The sequence below is a fragment of the Gymnoscopelus microlampas genome (genome assembly GCF_963454915.1).
Source record: "Gymnoscopelus microlampas genome assembly, chromosome: 21".
NCBI classification, from domain to species: domain Eukaryota; kingdom Metazoa; phylum Chordata; class Actinopteri; order Myctophiformes; family Myctophidae; genus Gymnoscopelus; species Gymnoscopelus microlampas.
The window spans coordinates 36747803-36767773 of NC_139958.1; the positions used below are offsets into that span (position 1 = coordinate 36747803).

General features: G+C 42.5%; 1 protein-coding gene across 1 annotated transcript in view; it reads right to left on the reverse strand.

The window, feature by feature from the left end:
- Window positions 1-1483: 1483 nt before the first annotated feature.
- tmc2a (transmembrane channel-like 2a) overlaps window positions 1484-19971 on the reverse strand; it is a gene marked incomplete at its 5' end in the record, with an annotated part of 19422 nt that continues 934 nt past the window's right edge. Inside the window, 17 exons of the mRNA XM_084047242.1 lie at window positions 1484-1786; window positions 3088-3208; window positions 3818-3896; window positions 4426-4551; window positions 5063-5302; window positions 6487-6554; window positions 7442-7570; window positions 8390-8548; window positions 9472-9651; window positions 10922-11110; window positions 11973-12120; window positions 13143-13285; window positions 14807-14905; window positions 15663-15769; window positions 15869-15950; window positions 16048-16138; window positions 17184-17339. Coding sequence (XP_083903368.1) covers window positions 1620-1786; window positions 3088-3208; window positions 3818-3896; window positions 4426-4551; window positions 5063-5302; window positions 6487-6554; window positions 7442-7570; window positions 8390-8548; window positions 9472-9651; window positions 10922-11110; window positions 11973-12120; window positions 13143-13285; window positions 14807-14905; window positions 15663-15769; window positions 15869-15950; window positions 16048-16138; window positions 17184-17339 — 2284 coding nt within the window. The 3' untranslated portion in view covers window positions 1484-1619. The remainder of the gene's footprint in view (window positions 1787-3087; window positions 3209-3817; window positions 3897-4425; window positions 4552-5062; window positions 5303-6486; window positions 6555-7441; window positions 7571-8389; window positions 8549-9471; window positions 9652-10921; window positions 11111-11972; window positions 12121-13142; window positions 13286-14806; window positions 14906-15662; window positions 15770-15868; window positions 15951-16047; window positions 16139-17183; window positions 17340-19971) is intronic.

Genomic DNA, 19971 nt, shown 5'->3' on the forward strand with positions numbered 1-19971 from the left:
TCATCCTCTACAGTGCTTGGCCTCTTCCAATCAACAGGATTGCCATCACTGCAGAGGAGAGACAGGTGACCCCACAAACAATTCAACTTCCCCACTCAGTGTCAATCAATAAACATTTAAAACCCTTTCAGTCCTCGTGTGTTGAGAATATCTTCAGATATACACCTGTAAGGAAAACATGCAACAGCACACTACTAAACACCCTTCCCAGCCGGCCTGCTGGTGAATGCTATGGGAAGCAGCTGTGCAGTGTGTGTGCATGCAAAGTTCCTCATTACAATAGGGCACTGGTTGCCCCGTGACAGAAATAATTGGTAAAAATGTTTTTTATTTGTTTTGTTATGTAAACACAGGGCAAAGTTGCACACAATGCCTTTAAGCCCTATTTAGTTTTTCAGATATTCAAAAATAGCAATTGCAATGCAATGCATTGTGAGCTTGTGGATCGGCTATTTGTTTTTAATGGTGACACATTTTGACAAATGTTGATAAATCATCTGTTATGAGGGTCTCTGGCACAAAAGCTACATATCGTATCGATTTGGCGGTCCTTGCCATGAAATTGTATGAGAAGAACCACTGCTTTAGTTGGTTCAGTTAGCTGCAGACTCATTAAAAAAACCTTAGATTAATGAAGATGTTATTCAAATATGTTGAACTTTATTGCAAAGTCTACTTCAAATCAAATAACTATAGTTATCTGGGATCATGTCACCATTTTGATTCTGAATCATGCAACATGCACAATTCAATCTATTTTGACAGAAATGGACAGAAAGTCAACATGTTGCCCTCTGGTGGATGTTTTAAAAATACTAAATACATAATCAGGACTTGCTTTATTTCTCCATAGGCAGATTGATATAAAACTTGTCAGGAATTGATTTTTTTTCTCCGCAGGCAGTTGATATAAAACTTTACAGATTAAATTGACAGGTTATTTCATTTAATTTCAAACCTTTATTTCAACTCGAAAATCACTGAGGCTACCCTAATTTCAAGCAACGTCGAGTGTACATAACAGTCAAATAACCTACCTACACAATAAATGACAGAGCAAAGCTCAAATGCACATGAAACAAAAATGAGCATCACATTAGATCGCAGAGCAAGTTAAAATTAGCATTGAACACAAGATAAAACAAATATATAAAACAAACAAAATGAAATCACTCAAAGCAGTTACATACTGACACACATTGGCTAGTGACACATAAGGTCCAAAGTTACATTCTAATTACAGATTCCATTTTTCATTTCAATAGGTAATAGCCTATTGCATTATCTTATAGTATTACTACCAACTTCAATACAAACAAAAACAAAGTCTTTCTGGTATTTTTTAAAAGTCTGTTAAAGATATATTTTGGTAAATCTAAAAGTGATACATTTAGATACATTTTTGTTGTCTTGTTGACAATCATATCCAATGTCCTGTTTGTAATACCACAGTATATGGAATAGTTTGCACTGCAGTGTAGAATAGTTTATTTTGTATCAATATTATTCATTAATAACATGCATTACTAGTTTTCATGAATAGACTATAATAAGGAGTTATTCCAGGAATGAAAAAAAAACCTGTATGTATGGATGCAAGTTACGACTTCCTCCGTCCGTTATACAGGAGGAAGGCCACCTCTGGGCCTGGGGCCCGGTTGCCGGACCACAGGCCTTCCGATATTGGGGTTGGCCGATTCAAGCTCCACGTCTTCCTCTACCACAACCTTTTTCTTCTTCTTCTTCTTCGGCTTTTCTTCTTCTGGCTCTGGCTCTGGCTCGGGTTCTGGGCAGAGAGGGACCGTAGGGAGTTTAAGGCCTGATTCACTCTGAGGTGCACACAGTGGTGTAAAAAGTGCTGATTTTTTTTTACTTAAGTAAAAGTATCAATACTGCAATGTAGAAACACTCTTTTACAAGTAAAAGTTCGGAATTCAAAATGTACTTGAGTAAAAGTACAAAAGTATTGGTATCAAAATATACAAAAGTAAAAGTACTCACTATGCAAGTTTTCAAATGTATAAAATGTATAAGGATCTTTTGAAAATAGCAGATCTACAAGCTCACAATGCGTCGTATTGTGACGCATTGTGAGCTTGTAGATCGGCTATTTTCAAATGGCCAAAATGTATATAAGGCTGAAGTGGTTAATATATGTTTTGTGATAATAATCAAAGTAATACAAAGTAACTAGTAACTAAAGTTTTCAAATAATTGTAGTGGAGTACAATATTTGTCTCTGAGATGTAGTGGAGTAGAAGTAAAATTACAGGAATACTACCAGTAAAGTAAGAATACCTCAAAATTGTACTTAAGTATAGTACTTGAGTACTTGGATACTTTACACCACTGTGCACATGCTGTCACGCACCAAAAATAACAGATCTACAAGCTCACAACGCGTCGCAGCGACACACAAGTACAGCATAGTATGGCCAGACAGATATTGAGTCGACAGCAACTCTCCATTTTCTGGGAAGGTCATCATGCTCGCTATAGGCTTTGATTAAAAAAATGGCACGTTCATTAGAACTGAGAAGAGGAAATAGTTTCAGGAATGTCATTGTATGTTTAGTTATGGCATGTTATCTTTGCCTTCACTTAAGCCCTATTATACTTCGTCTTGCGCTGAATGGCAAAATGCAGTAGCCGATTTTGTAGGGCGGGGGGGGGTCTTGGAAAAATTTGCCCAAAATAGGAACAGCAGGGATTATCTTATCTGGTTAATTGAGCATAGTATAATTTGGTAGGGCCCCATTATGAATGAATGTCAGTGTTGGGTACTGTAGATAAAAAAAAGAAGTAGTCCTGCGCACTGCCTTCACTAAAACCTTATTTAATAAAGAACAATTTTCGGTCAACTGCCCGGTATCAGGTATCTCTGATTCTTCTCTACGCAGGCTATACTCTCCTACACACACATGTCCTTGTAAGTAGGTAGGTATGCAAAATAACTTTATCTACCAGTGTTGGTACTATACCATGCCCTAGCAGGGCAACTTCATTTACCAGGCTCCAGGGGAGCAAGTCCTCTAGTCCAGATCCTGTATGACCTGTACCAGGCACTTGCAGGAGATTACAACTTACCAGGCTCAGACTCAGGCTCCGGAACACCACCAATTGGCTTGGGGAGTAGGTCCTCTAAGTCCTTCATGTTCTCGTTGGTGCAGTCCATGTTGTTCCTCCTGTTCTTCTCTTCATCCCGAGCCTGAAGACACAAAAAGAGAGGTTTGGGTGCATAGATAGACAGTAAGACACAGAGACAAAGGAGAGATAGAAAGAAAAGGGGGTGGGGCGTCAAGTATTTAAAGAGTAAAGAGCTTTTTCCTTGCAATTATGACTTTTACTTGACAATGAGACACCAGCCTATAGTTCACATTTTGTGAGGAAAAAAAGACCCAAACTTCAGAGATAAAAAGTCACAAGGAGGGAGAGGGGAGGGAGAGAGGCATAGTGATAAGGTGGGAATAGTGAGAGGGATGTTGTGTGTGTGAATTCAGACTAGAGCTTGATCAGCAAGAGAGAAAGAGAGACAGAGAGACACAGAGAGAGACAGAGAGGGGAGAGGGAGTGAGAAGACACGGAAGGAGGGGGAGAGAGAAGGGAGGGAGAGAGAAGGAGAGGGAGAGCCTATGTAACCCGACCAATGCTGGGTAATGAAACAAGAACACGCTGGGCCACGCTGATTGGGAAGTAATAGTTACCGCCACTGGTGATTCTAGGTTTTCATATAGGTCTTTCAAACTTGGAAAACTATAATCGCATTTTTCAAATATATCGGTTTGTATGAATAGAGTTCTCTGCCTGTTCCACTCACCAATTGCATCTTCTTCTTCAGATCTAAGTTGGCTTGCTGGTAAGCCTTGGAAGTTACGTTCAGGTAATAAATGGCCAGTCTGTTAAGAGACAAAGTTATTGGAATCAGTTCTGTGAATGAAAGCTATTGGAATCGGTTATTACTGTGAATGGAATCGGTTATTTCTGTGAAAGCTATTGGAATCAGTTATTACTGTGAATGGAATCGGTTATTTCTGTGAAAGCTAATGGAATCAGTCAATACAAAAGCCAATACACTGAAAACAATTGGGTAAAACAGTTGCATACAGAGACATGAGAAACAAAATTGCTGTGTGAACAGACAAGAAACTGAGTAGACGGAACCATAATTTACACTTGTACTCAACGAGTTAAACTGTAAAAGGTTTTGTGTTTTGAGTGCACACACGTGTGTGTGTGTGTGTGTGTGTGTGTGTGTGTGTGTGTGTGTGTGTGTGTGTGTGTGTGTGTGTGTGTGTGTGTGTGTGTGTGTGTGTGTGTGTGTGTGTGTGTGTGTGTGTGTGTGTGTGTGTGTGTGTGTGTGTGTGTGTGTGTGTGTGTGTGTATATATCTACTGTATGTGTGAGGCAGTATGACAAGCATACTCACACCATGAGTAGCACAGCAGGTATGATGAGGCCAGGGTTGGCTGCCATGGCCATCAGTGATCCTATAAAGGATGGCAGGTCCAGTTCAATAAATTCCAGGACCACATGAAACATCCTTTCCTTCCCACTGTGGAGAGTTCATTCATGTAATCACCATTTAATACTACTGGAACAATGAGTAGAACCAATTACTGACAAAAGGCATGTTAGTAGTGTATGTCCACTATACATGTGGCAGACAGAGTATAATAATGATAATAATAATAATAATAATAATAATAATAATAAGGGTAATAATAATGATAATAATAATAATAATAATAAAAATCACACCCAGTGTGAAGTAAGCCTTTGATGAGTAACGTTACTACACTATTTGAGTGTGTGCTGGTATTCAGATGGTCCTAATCTATTTGAGTATGTGCTGGTCAAAAGTACAACATTTGTCTTTGAAATGTGCTGGACCGGAGGTATCCAAAATACACAAATGCTCAGGTAAAGTACAGATACTCAAACAAATGTATTTGGTACACTTCTCAAGTGGGCTAAATGTACCTTGTTACTGTCCACCACTGATTAACAGTAGCAGTACTAGTTGCGGTGTATAGTAGTTTTCGTAGTAATACTAGAGGTCTAACCTGAACGGTCCACAATCAAATGAAGGAGGCATCGTCATGATGGTGAAGACGACGGGCAGGAGACTGAGGAACAGGATGAGGAGCAGCAGGCCCATGTAGAAGTTGTTGGATTTGGAGGCCTTGAAGACTCTCTCGTGCGGAACGTTAGTGGCCATCACAGCCCAGCACTGGTAGTACATGGAGGTGAGGAGGCGAAGCACGTTGATACCGACCAGCCCTGGGGCATAGAAGGCACCCATCCTGCAGCACACACACACACACACACACACACATAAAAAAAATAAAAAAAACAGGCAAGCCTATTATTCAAATTTTGAATCTTTTATCCCACGATTTTGTAACCCATTTTTTCACCCAGTGCCAATTGTCTAGGTAATCCTGGGCGCTGCACTCCCTCTGCCAGCCTAGGGAGAGCCTAGAGCCGAGCTCATACCTCCTTCATTGCATGAGAGCTAGCAAGCCGCTTCTTATTACCTGACAGGGGGGAGGTTCCCTGGTTAGACGTAGCGTGTGGAAGGAACACGTTATTCCAACCAGTTCCTTTCCCCTCCATCAGGCGCCACGGCTGACCAGGGGGAGGCAGTATAGAGACCAGGATTACTGCATGTTTTTGTGAGGGTACCTACCTTTGGAGACACAGGGAGAACAGGTAGGCCTATTATGACATGCCTAGAATAGGGATGCTAGCAGTAGGAAAAGTACTCAAATGTTTTACTTAAGTAAAAGTATCAACACTGCAATGTAGAAGTACTCCGTTACAAGTAAAAGTCCTAGATTAAAAATTTACTTGAGTAAAAGTACAAAAGTATTGCTATCAAAATGTACTTAAAGTATCAAAAGTAAAAGTACTAAAATGTTTCAAAATAGCAGATCTACAAGCTCACAACGTGCCGCGATGCGACGCGTTGTGAGCTTGTAGATCGGCTATTTTCAAATAGCCTAGGTATGATATAGGGCTAAAGTGGTTAATGTATGTTTTATAATGTAATCATTTATATCTGTAAAGTAACTAACTAGTAACTAAAGTTTTCAAATAATTGTAGTGGAGTAAAAGTACAATATTTGCCTCTGAGATGTAGTGGAGTAGAAGTAAAAGTATAGACAATTGGAAATACTCCAGTAAAGTAAAAGTACCTCAACATTGTACATAAGTACATACGTTTCCCCCCTCATGAACCCACACCAGTGGGTATGAGGAGAGCCAGGCAGCATGTTCTAATAAAGATGTCCTTGTTCATTGAAAAACCTGACATTATAAAAAGATTTGTTTGCCTGTTTTTGGTTAAAACATGTTGCTTGTTGGTCCAAACTGTACCATTTACCATTGTATATCTAATGGACATTTGCTGAAAACATAGCATACATGTTACACATGTCCTATCTCACTCTACAACACCTTCTTGGGTAGAGAGAAAAAATCATACCAGATCATTCCTTGATTGAAGACCAGCCCAAGAACATTGCCGCTGATATCAAATTCACCATATGAAGGCTGTGCAGTGGACAGAGACAATGGTTTTAAACACAGTAAAGTCACCAAATAATATGACTTTTACGCACCAAGGCAAAACAACATTCCTTCCACAATATCAAGACCAGTGGTGGACTAAGTACTCAACCCCAGTACAGTATTGCAAAGTACATTTTATTTTTTAATGTCAATGCATTGCTGTATTGACATTTAGAAAATGTACCAAGAAAGTATTATTATTATTTCTCATAATCTCATATCTTCAAAAATAGTTAAAAAAAAAGAAAAGAAAAAAGCAGATCTACCTAATGGCAGCTTGATTTACAAGTGCACCCCCCCTGGCCATGATACTAGTACCCCCCAATCCAAACCTTGAGTGCCAAGCATGCAGGCTTCGGGTGCCATTGTTATAGACCAGGGGTCTTCAACGTTTTCAGGCCAAGGACCCCCTAGCTGAGAGAGAGATGAAGCAGGGACCCCCTACTCTATATTGTATAAAATTGTGTTTCAGATTAAAGTTTTTTTTTTTACTTTGTCTGCTCTTTTCTCCCTCGACACCTATACCTCTTTGCCAAAAATAGCCGATCTACAAGCTCTCAACGCCTCGCAGCGGAGGCGTTGAGAGCTTGTAGATCTGCTATTTTCAGCTAATGTTCCCCTCAGAAAAGGAATTCTAAGATTCAAGTGGTTCATGTAAAAAACGAAATACTATCACACAAAGATTTGGCGGACCCCCTATAGTAGCTCTGAGGACCCCCTAGGGGTCCCGGACCCCCTGTTGAAGACCCCTGTTATAGACACTAACCACAACGCTAACCACAAGGCCACTACATGGATGAGCATGGAGCCCATAGGCAGAGATCTGTATACCCTGCAAAGTCGCTATGAAGGAAACCAAACACACTTACGAATCCAGCCTCCAGGTCCCAGCACCAGCAGTAGTTGAGGAAGCGTACAATGACAGCCCTGGCAAAGTCACCTATAAGGATGGTGAGATAGGTGACCTGGATGTCTGACACAGTCAGCTTGACAAACTCCTGTCAAATGAACAATACCAAGGCAGGACATGTCCATGAGCACAGAAAAACAAAATGCACATAGACGGACGGATGGACCGAACGACCGACCGACCGACCAACACAGACAGACAGACAGACAGACAGACAGACAGACAGACAGACAGACAGACAGACAGACAGACAGACGGCCAGACAGACGGCCAGACAGACAGACAGACAGACAGACAGACAGACAGACATACAGACAGATTACACACTCCACAGATGAGTGAGTGAGTAGATCGGAATGGCTTCTAATAAATCAAAATGTAAATCCAATATAAATTATGTACTGTAAGTGTAAATTGTAAATCAATATGTAATATGTAAAAAAAATGCTGGTCGACTACCTTTTTTCACTGACGAAAACGTAATAAAAACTAAGCTATGGTGACTAAAACTATGACTAAATATACTGTCAATTTTGTCAACAAATAAAAAATAGACTAAAATGTTACGGAGGAACTAGTGGATAAGAGATCCAGTAAAGTAATTTCATGCTTGGTTTGCGGGCGGGTGTCGCGCTCCGAAAATAGCCGATCTACAAGCTTGTAGATCTGCTATTTTCGGCACAAGGCCAAGTATAAATCAGGCATCACTAAGCCACCAAGGCCCGCCCAAAATACATTTTAGTCGACTAAATCAACTGTAGATTTAGTCGACTAAAATCGCATGATATTTTGTCAACTAAAACTAGACTAAAACCAAATGGAATTTTATTCAAAAGACTATGACTAAAAACTGCATGAAAAGTTGCTGTCAAAATCAACACAATTCAATGTTTTTGTGAATGATTACAATGCCAACGGCAGTCTCCCAGCAGGGTCCTCTGATGACATCACCAGGGTCCATGGGGGGAGGTGTGGCCTCGGAGTCATTGGACGAGAGAGTGAAGTTGGCGTAGTACTCCCTCATGTTCCACATAGAGATGTTCTTTATGGACTCCTCTTCTTCCAGCTAAAAAGACAAGAGATTACGCTTAATCCTCATTGTTCACTAGTGTGTTCATTAACAATCAACTGTCAAAGCTAGTCAGGAGACCCAGACCAGACAGATATACACATAAACTAGAAAAAGTGCTCCTCGGAGCACTGCCAGACCCCTAGTGGTTGAAATCTGAATGGCCGGACTTCGCATGACGTGTGTGCAGAGGAAAAGAGGGACAGACCGACCGACCGACCGACCGACAAAGCCTCAGGTAGGCCGACCCCCTGGGTCTGGCAAAAAGTTGAAATAGGGAGATACCACTTCCACAACTGGCCATATACTTAGCCAATCCACAAGTAGGCCTACACAACGCGGCACATCGCTTTACATAGTGAAATTGTAGATCTAATATTTTTGTTGGTAATGACATAATAATAATAATAATAAACCTTATTTGTATAGCACCTTTCATGACATCAAATGCAGACCAAAGTACAAAGAAAAAAATCACACCCTGTGTGAAGGTAGCGGCGCCTTTGATACATTTTGTCATCGATATGTGTTTATAATGTGTTTATAGCCATGTGTCACGAGAAGCTTGACCAATCACAATCAGAACGTTGACGGGTCTGACCAATCAGAACGTTGACGGGTCTGACCAATCAGAACGTTGACGGTGAACACGGACAAAGTCAGGTATAGAGCGCCGCTAAAAAATGAAAGCTAAATAAAATTGAACACAACATAAAATAAATGTAAAAACTGATGTCAATATGACAGATGAATGTAGTGACAGGCGTATACCTTGGTGTTGACCTCGTCGAACAGGGCGAACAGGAAGGTGTAGAGGTTTCCCAGGAAGAGGGCGAAGAGGAAGGTGTAGAGGTTTCCCAGGAAGAGGGCGAAGAGGAAGGTGTAGAGGTTTCCCAGGAAGAGAGCGAAGATGCACTTACCTTGGAGTTGACCTCGTCGAACAGGGCGAACAGGAAGGTGTAGAGGTTTCCCAGGAAGAGAGCGAAGATGCGTCCCAGCTGCCACTTGAGGGCGATGCGAGGATGATATTCCTCCAGCTCAGCGATGGTCTCAAACAGAGGAGGACACACCAGGCCCAGGAGGGACATGATGAGCTCCAACTGGACAAAATAATATGTAAGTTGTCAGCGGTGGAAAGTGTAACTATGTACTCAAGTACTGTAGAGGTACTTTACTGGAGTATTTCCAATTTTCGATACTTTTAATTCTACTCCACTACATCTCAGAGGCAACTATTGTACTTTTTACTCCACTACAATTATTTGAAATCTTGAGTTACTAGTTACTTTGTAGATTTGGATTATTAGAAAACATGCATTAACCACTTCAGCCCTATATATACTTCGGCTATATGAAAATAGCAGATCTACAAGCTCACAACGTGTTGCATCGCGATGCGTTGGGAGAATACTTTTATACTTTTACTCAAGTAAATTTTGAATACCGAACATTTACTTGTCAGGGCACGGCCCCACCGCACTTTTATTTTACCGCTGGGGCAGAATCTGCCAATGCTTTGTCAATGCAAATGCGTGGATTCTTGGAAAAAATCCGCAAGACCAGGAATCCACGCATTTGCATTGACAAAGCATCCACCCCAGAGGTAAAATAAAAGTGCGGTGGGGCCGTGTCCTAAGGGCACGCGCTCCCACCGCACTTTTATTTTACCTCTGGGGCGGAATCTGCCAATGCTTTGTCAATGTGTAAATGCGTGGATTCACACAAGAGCGGATCTTTCCGCATGTCGCGCAGACTGTGCGTTTATCTGCTCTACGCGACTTGTCCATTTGAAGCATAAAACTGCTGGAGGCAGGAGCTGCTTTTCCTCCTCTGCCAAATCGGGTGAGTCGAAGGCGTACCGTCTCAAAACTCAGGAAGCACCATGGTGCTCAAGGCAGAAGGCGGTGCGGGCTATGGGGAGGGTCCTGAAAGTGAGTGACAGGTGCGTCACTCCCGTTTTTTAGAATCCGCTGGCTGCAAAAAACTGTGGCCGTGCACAACCTGCGTTTAACAGCAGCCAACCATGTTTTGGTGGGAGCGCGCCCTAACAGAGTATTTCTACACTGTGGTATTGATACTTTTACTTACTTTAAAAATGTGAATACTTCTTCCACCACTGAAAGTTGTCAATCTATTGATCGACAAGCTCACAACGAGTCGCATCGTGCTGCATTTGAGCTTGTAGATCTGCTATTTTCGGTAGCCTAAAAAATCAAATAGGGCTTACGTGTTTAAGCTGTTCCTCATTTTACTGGGGACCCCCTGGAACCCCATCAAGGACCCCTCGCGGTCGCGGGACCCAACTTTGAGAAACGAAACCACTCTAGCGGAATTTGCAATTCTTTCTAGGCCCGACTTTGTCAGTATTACCTCATTCTTCTCATACCAGCTGAGGTCATCCCTGTTGGCGAACTCCTGGGACCTTTTCACCACAAAGTAGATGAGGTAGCCGCTGCCACCCAGGCTGCACGTGATCATGAAGTTGGCCAGAACCCTCAGAAATCTCCTCAGGTGGATGTTCTCGTCTTTCTGGTTCTCCTGCTCGTCCACTATAGACTCCTGTGCTCATCAAGCACACAACAGGCACGCAATTGTAAAGAAAAATTCTCATCCTTGTCAACTCCCGCGCAGTGGTTCTCAACCTTTCCTGGACCAGGGCCCACTTTAGCCCCAGAATGTCTGAGATCTTACGTATTCCAAATACACGGCCATAGATCGGTCCTATCCCCGCCCGTTTAGCAGACTGACCTCCGCGGCATAAAGGTTGTTGGTGCTGCGTGTGTACTGAACATTTCAAAACTTCCTTTGGGAAGCACAAATGTATGGGGCACACAATGGGCAGGTGAGGTGATTAATTTCCTGCCCCATACGTTTGTGCTTCCCAAACATCGACTGTTCCCAAAGGATGTTTTCATATGTTCAGTCCAGCAGTCATTTCAGGTCCGGCCTCGTCGCTGACAGAGAATGTGGGAATGTGCGCGCAAAATTTCACAGAAATCGCACGCTGTGTTCATGATTTGAGGCATTTTGTTCAAAACGGAACACTCCTGCAAACTTTGGAAGCCAATCTTAGCCAATCAGGATGGAATATGAAACATCTGAAAGACACGTTTCGTTTAATGACTATAGAGATACTGTGTACCGATTTGCGTGATGTTTGGACAACATCTGCAGGAGTACTGTCAAAACATTTGTTTTGCAAAAATCGGCCTCCTGGTGGCGCTATAACAAGCCCATGTGAAAAATGTGGGGCAGAGGTTCTGCTCTGGCATCCAGGGAGTGTGTGTGCACAGTCACCAGGCACCGGAGATTAGCTTTTCACAGACGGACACACGGACGGACGGACGGACGGACGGACAGGGTGCAAAACATAGATAGTGAAATGGAAACCATAAAGTGCCTTAACGGTCTCCATGTTTACCTTGAAGCTGGTGGTGACGGAGGCGTATTTGTTGTCAGCGGTCTCAGGGTTGCCAATGAGGTAATCCCAGCTGGTGAACATCTTCCATGAAAAGGTAAACTGTGAGTCATCTCCATCTCCGCCCCCGACGTCTGAATTGTTAGCCATTCTGAACACAACAGAGTTGTAGAGGTGCAAGAGTTAATCAAACTAAATCATTGATAATCGATTTATTTATTTAATCAATTATAAAAACGATTAGAATTTGTTCACGTCGATTCATTAATAAACTAGAAAAAGTGCTCCGCGGAGCACAGGTCAGGTGGGTTATTGTGGCCTCCTGGTGGCGCTATAATAGGCCAATGTGAAAAGGGTTCCATTTCTTTCTAGGCCTTTCACAGCAATCGGACACGTTCATGATTTGAGGCATTTTGTTCCAAAAATGTGTTTTGCAAAAATCGACCTGCTGGTGGCGCAATAATAGGGCCAATGTGAAAAGGGTGGCATTTCTTCCTCGGCCTAATGGGAATTCAGACACACGGACAGACAAACGCACGGCCGGACTTACCCCTTCTCCCTAAACATTTTTGGCTTTTTTTACTATTATGAAAAACATTTCAAGATAGTCCAAATAGCCAATCTACGAGCTCACAATGTGTCGATGTAGATCGGCTAGTTGGACTATTTTAAAATGTTTTTCAAAATGGTAAAATATGGCTAATAAGTTTAGGGATAAGGGGTAAGGCAGCGCACAAGAAAGGGCCCAGAGTCTCTGCCACGCCTTCGGCCTGGCGGAGACAATAAATAAAAAGTAACAACAGAATTATCACTGAGAAGATAATGGATAGTTGCAGACCTACACAGAGTTATTCATCACCCGAATGCGGACCCACAAGACAACACTCAATTTCAACTGAAACATTCAGTGGATAATTTGTTATTATCTTTGTTGAGCAACAAGATCATGTGACAAAGTACAAATTAGCCTTAACATTAGATCAAAGTTATGGTTACAAACACATGCCTGTACACAAGTATCCTTTTATCGTATGTTTGTCAAAATGGGGACTTTAACTTTCACTTCAATTGAACAAAAACATTTTTTTTAATATAATCTTTCACTGGTATTATAACCAGGTATTTTTGACAACTTTTCTAAAAGTCAAGCTGATGATGAAGTTGACAACTCACGTGCGGATCACCATCATCAGGCTGTAGCCAAAGGAGCCGATCCCCACCAACAGGTAAGACAGAGGCAGCCGGAAACTCAGCAGACCGATTTGTCTCAGGCTGTTGTAATATCCATAGAACAGGATGGAGTACTTGCAATATCCCTGAGACAAGAAGAGATGAGGTGGAGGTCATCTTGGGATAGGTGCAGAGGGTATACCTTTTCTTAACAACTTCTCAATTCTCAAACCTTTTAATTTAACCCATTAAGACCTGGAACGCATCTGTGAAATTGAGAAGCTCATAGCGTGGCACCGAGTGCCGCGCTACGAGCTTGTAGATCTGCTATTTTTGAAAAATCGTGAAAATGTGTGCAAATCGGTCAATATAGATATTCTTTTAAAGCGAACATTTTTAACTCAAATCTTTGATTCTGGGGGTCCCTGGAACAAAATATTTTGAGATTGGGGTTGGCGGACAAATACATATCATTCTGGGGGTCCTTGACATGAAAAGGTTTGAGCACCACTGATGTAGAAACATACGTTTTTCAGAATACTGTTGGGATTTAGAAAGCATTTGTAGAATCGGCTTCGGGTCTTAATGGGTTAAAGGACCCCCATAACTGAGTGGTCTGTAACTCAGAGAGTGTACATATGGAACCAAATGGACCCCGTAATTACGGACCTGTAAGGGTCTAGTCGGTTTGGAACCCCCTCAAGGAACCCTGAGGGTTCCTAGACCCCACTTTGAGAACCACTGACTTAAACAATACAGTTATATGACTCAAAAACATAAGACCTGTAGCGTCCATTTGGAACACCCCAAGGAAGCTTAAAGGGTCCCTGGGCCACACTTTGTGAACAGTTCTCAAAGTGTGGCCCAGGGACCCTTTAAGCTTCCTTGGGTTCCTCAGAGAACCACTGGCTTTTTAGGCCCTATAAACTTTATTGTATGACAAATAGTGAAAATAGCCCATTTACAAGCTCACGCGCTGTAGAAATAACATTTGCCCAAAATAGGGACGTCGGTGGTTACATTTTGTATCTATTATTAAACTGTTAAATTATTATCAAAAATAAACACTAAACATATCAGACATATCATTTCCAAAAGTATATGCACTTATTTAATTCAGTCTGACCAGAAGCAGGATTAAAACCTATCCCTAGAATTAATGACAAGAGGGGGGTGGGTGGAACCATGGGCGCAGATCGAGTGACATTTTGGAGAGCTGAGCAGCTCACTTCATGTTTCACCCAAGGGCACAGCTTCCTGCTTTGAAATTGAGTCTATATAGGAAGTAAAAGTTCATATGAATGGCCTGTAGGTTCGCTGTTTTACCCCTGCTGGTGTCAGAAAGATTTTTTCTCCATTCAAGTGGGTGGGCTTTTGACGAACTTTAGTCTTGATTTTATTACCGTAATAAACATATTATTATATTATAGTATATCATTATAGTCATAAATACTATATGCTTCCAGTCACTAGTTTTAAATTATGATCCCATTTATTTTAAAATTGACGATAAAGTAAGGTATGCTCTAGGAGGGGCGGGATGATTTGATTGACAAGCTACACAACCAATAGCATTCATTCCCCGTCCCCGTTCTTGATTGACAAGCTACCCAACCAATAGCAAATAGGCTTCATTTTACACAGACACAGTCTATGGTTTCACCTACGTTGAAGTCCATGAGGGTAGAGTAATCCTGAGCAGTAGGCTGCTCCTCCCTGGGCACCGTCTTTCTGGGAATGGAGCCATATGGGAGGCCCATCATCACCTGGACATTAATACATGAACGTAAGAGAGAAAGACAGATGAGTCAAGCTTTCAATACACAGTAAAAAAACAAAACAAATGGAAGCAAATGGACATTGGATATTGAATGTAGCCTTAACCCATTAAAACCGGGAAAAGCATCAGTGTCATTTTAGATTTCTTTGGCTATTGAAAAATAGCAGATATACAAGCTCGGTGCAGCGCTACGAGCTTGTAGATCTGCTATTTTTTAAACATTGTGAAAATGTGTGCAAATCTTTGAATATATATTTTTTTTCAAGCAAACATCTTTACCTCAAATCTTTGCTTTTGGGGGTCCCTGGAACAACATATTTTGAGATGGGGGGGTCGGCGGCCAAATACATATCATTTTGGGTGGTCCTTGACATGAAAAAGGTTGAGCACCACTGATATTAAAGCAACATAGGTTTTTTTCAGAAAACTGTTTGGATTTCGAAGACATTTGTAGAACCCCCAGAAGAAAAGATTTGAGTTACAAATGTTCGCTTTCAAAAATCGATTCAAAGATTTGCAAAGATTTTCACGATTAAAAAAAATATAGCAGATCTACAAGCTCATAGCGCAGCACTCCGTGACGCGCTATGAGCTTGTATATCTGCTATTTTTTAATAGCCCAAATAAATCTCAAAATGACACAGATGCTTTCCTGGTCTTAATGGATTATGGGTCCATTTACTTCCATTTACACAATTTTCAGGGTAAAATTTGAATGAGGATTTGACAGTGGGCTATTTCACCTCTGGGAGGACCACCAGTCCGAACATGAGGCCAAACAGAACCAGGTTCATGCCGTACATCCAGCGCAGGAAGATAAAATAAGACGCCACAGATGACCCAAAGTGACCTGAGAGGGGCGCCAGAGGTTGAACATCATATCATGTAAGGTACACATTATTTTCAAGCAGGGGAATCTGTTCAGAGGTTGAACCAGGAAGTTACTCACTTTCCACCTCCTTTATCTTGCTTTCCCATGGTATACACGATGTAGCGAAATTATCAAAATCCCGTTGGAACTTAATCCATTTCTGTCACGACACAAAGAAAAAAGAAAGCGGTTCCAAAATGAAGACAGCACAAAGCAAAAAGCAATGAAATGATGCAGTGTTTCCCTTTGGTTCTGACCTTCATCATCTTAATTTTGTAGGCAAACCACTTCTTGCCTTTGCCTTTGCCCAGCGCTCCTTCAAACTTGTCCACAAACGCTTGAGCTGTCCTGCAGCAAAGAGATGGGGAGCAAGAGGACAGCCGCTGTTCACATTTGAGAACAGCGAGGAACATTTTAAAGCTGCGGTACGTAAGATTAATGTCCTGCCCGTGTTTCTAACCCTTGTCTCCCGCACGAGGGCCGTCATTTTTACTGAGAAGGGGAGATATTGCATTTTGAGCTTCAGGCAATAGATCTACCTTTCTAGTAAACGGAACGCTCGCCCCAAAATACTCTCGCCCCAAAACACACTCACCCCCATTTTTTGTGCGGCTCGGCCCCAGTGGTGGACCACTCGCCCCGCTTGGCGCGGAACGTTTGGCCCCAGTGGCGGAGCCCCCCCCCCCCACGACGTTCGGAAGTAGTTACCACGACAGAGGCTCGTCATCTGAAGCGGACTTGAGCACGAGAGGCACCGCCGAGGGAGCTGTAAGGCGAGCGAGTCACCGTGCCACTGCCGAACGTGGTGAAGTCCGCATTTTGAGTTACTGTACGTTCCGAAAGGGACAGAATCGTAAATCATAGCCCTCCCCCTAGTCTCGGTACCCCCGAGATGTCAAGGTTGGCCACTTTTGACGTGGCCAGAAATACCTGGTGGGTCCGAACGTTTCGAGGTCGCTCGGATTTGTGGGTCCGACTGCTCCGAGGTCGCCAGATTTGACCCGGAACGAGTGTGTTTTGGGGCGAGAGTTCTTGTATTCACATTTCTCAGTGGAAGAAGTCATAGGGAGACCACCCCCAACCACTGCAGGTGTGCCAGTTATATTGTATTAACATATATACTCTACCATACAGATTGGTTCAAATGTGTTATTCATTGTGCCGGATTGTGCCGGATTGTACCTTTAGAACCCCTCAAACCCTATACTTAGTTGACTGGAGTCCTGCAGGTCTCGCTACTAGGCCTCCTCCTCTGTCTTTGCTCTACACTAAATATCTTTGGCAAAAATAGCCAATCTACAAGCTCACAACGCGACGTGGAATGTTTGCCCCCAGAATAGGGACGATGGGGTTCATGTGGTTAAATCAGTTACTATAAGAGGTGAAAGTTTACTTGAGGTTTTCGAGCCTCTTTCTCATCCTCCATGGTTTGGTCCTCATGACGGCAACCAGGAGCTTCTTCTCCTCCACCTCCTCCTTTAGCCGGGCTATCTCTCCATCGGACATGGAGTCCTCGTCTTCGTCGGAGCCTTTCTTAGAGCCATCGTCGCTGCAGCACAGAGAGATGGACGCAAGAGGAGAAGGGAGGAACTCAGAGATACAGTATATACAGTATTTACATTGAGACAAAGTTTAAAATAGGGGCTAAGTATTTAATCAGACTAATTGATTTAGTTGATTATAAAAAGTTCATTAGACATTTTTTACAACAAAAAATAAGAAATACTAGAAAAATGTGCTCCTCGGACCACAGGTCTCCGCCAGGCCATGTAGGTTATGGACCTGGTGGGCCAGCATTGTATGAATTTATTGCACAGACACAATTATGTTGAAATGTGCAATTTGCAAAAATCGGCCTCCTGGTGGCGCTATAACAGGTCAATGTGAAGTTTCACGGCAATCGGACGCTGCGTTCACGATTTGAGGCATTTTGTTCAAAACAAGCCACTCCAGCAAACTTTTAGATGCCAATCTTAGCCAATCAGGATGGAATATGAAAAATCGGACAGATACGTCTTGATCACGGACGGACAAACACACACACACACACACACACACACACACACACACAGACGGACAGGGGCGAAAACATAGTAAAAAAAAAAGAAAATGTGCTTCTCAATTATTTGATTAATCGAAAAAGTGATTGATTGAATTATGCAGACCTAGTATCCAAACAAACGCAGAAAGACACCTCTCAGTGTACTTTTAATGTTCAAACTATAGTTCCATTCAAAAGAAACACGAGTTAGCTTTCCTCGCTCACCATCACAGTATTGATGTCATATGCGTTCAAGAGCGCAGAGTGCACCATCCAGGTGTACTTGTTCAAGAGAAGATTAACTCCTACATGCTCATCACAGCCTCAGCTGAGAAGAACAGTACAAATTCTACCATCAGAGGTGTTGGTTTTCTTCTGTCCCCAAGAGCACTGAAAGCTTGCCACAACATCATTAAACACACCGAACGGATAATAGCTATGACACTCGTTGGCAACCCAGAGACAACTGTCATTGGTTGCTGCAGTCCAACCAACGAGGACAGGAATGAGACAGATGTTGTCAATTTCTACAAGGATCTGTCCTCTGTTGTCTCAGCCGTCCCAGCACACAATCTGCTAATCATTGGAGGAGATTTCAATGCACAGCTCGGACCTGAAAAGGCACCCTTCACCCTCCATAAAGCAAGCAACAAGAACGGCCTTTCTGGATCAATTCAATCTCATAGGCGCTAAGTAACACCAAGTTTCAGAACCGCCCAGGCAGGTTGTTGACGCATCGATATCCAACTGGACATCTTGCACAACTCGACTATGTACTGTTCAGAAAGAAGTGGCAAAACAGTCTGAACAACTGCAGAGCTTACAGTACACATCATTTGACACCGCCTTCTCCATATCTATTCTCATACCTTTACCCAAGAAAGGCGACCTCCAGCAGCCTGGGAACTACCGAGGTATATGCTTGTCAGCCATTGCTTCCAAAATCTACAATTCTCTTCTGCTTAACCGAATAACACCTCATATTGACCCAGTTCTCCGTAGGAACCAAAACGGTTTCCGTAGGAAAGGATCAACTCTACCACAGATCCTTGCTCTAAGGAGAATCATCGAAGAACTTCGGGTATCAAAGAAGAAAGCTTTTTTGTACATTTTTGTAAAGCATTCGATAGCGTGAACAGGAAAGCTACGATGCATATTATACTGCTCAACTATGGAATACCAGAAGTTCAGGGGGTTCAGGAGGGGGATGGAAAGTGAAGGTTCCCAAAGTGGGATCCAGTGTCCCGCAGGTGTAGAGGTCCTTGAGGGGGTCCCCAGCAAAATGAGGAACAATTTTAAACACTTAAAAGCCTATTTCTAATTTCGGATATTCGAAAATAGCATATCTACAACCTGGAACATAAGATGATTTTCTTTTTCATCGTTGGGAAGAGGGCCTGAATAAACATAGATATTATATCTATGTTGATATTTTACACTGGCACAAAGTATTTTCAAATGATGGTCCGCAGCCAAATGATGCGCGGCTCGCAGAGCTAGTTCAGGCAGGCAACTCAAGGCAGAGCGCCAACCTGATCAGGTGACCAGTCGCATGCGGTCTTCTCCTGATCCGGGGCGGCTATTTAAACTTCTCTGCCTACCTGTTCATTCTGGCTTCTCTCTCTGGCTGTGCTGTCGTGCTGCTGGCTGTTGCTCCTCTGCTGTCATCGCTGTCTCCTGGCGTATCATCTGCTGTCTGTCGCTTACCTCGCTGTATGCTGCTGCCCATGAATATTCTTAATCCCAACCGCCTCCCCGCCATGATCCACCTGTAGGCTCTGTTTCTAGATTCCCATGGGGGTCTTAATGCATTCCCTGTAAATTCTATTTGGCATGTAACATTTATTAAAATGTTCATGCTTACAGGGAATGAATAGATTCAGAGCCCTGACACCAATCTATGCTTCATATATCTATGCTCCATTATGCTCAACAAAAATATATTCTAAATTTAATCCAAGAGTTGTCTGACTGAAATGCATATCAATGTGTGGGTCCTTCAGATAGAAAATGATGTAGAAACACTGATGTAGGATACCTACCCTTTCTTCCCTTTGTCCTTCTTTTTGTCCTTCTTTCCTTTCTTGTCTTTCTTGTCGTTCTTTCCTTTCTTCCTTCCCCTGCCTCCCTTTCCCTGCTC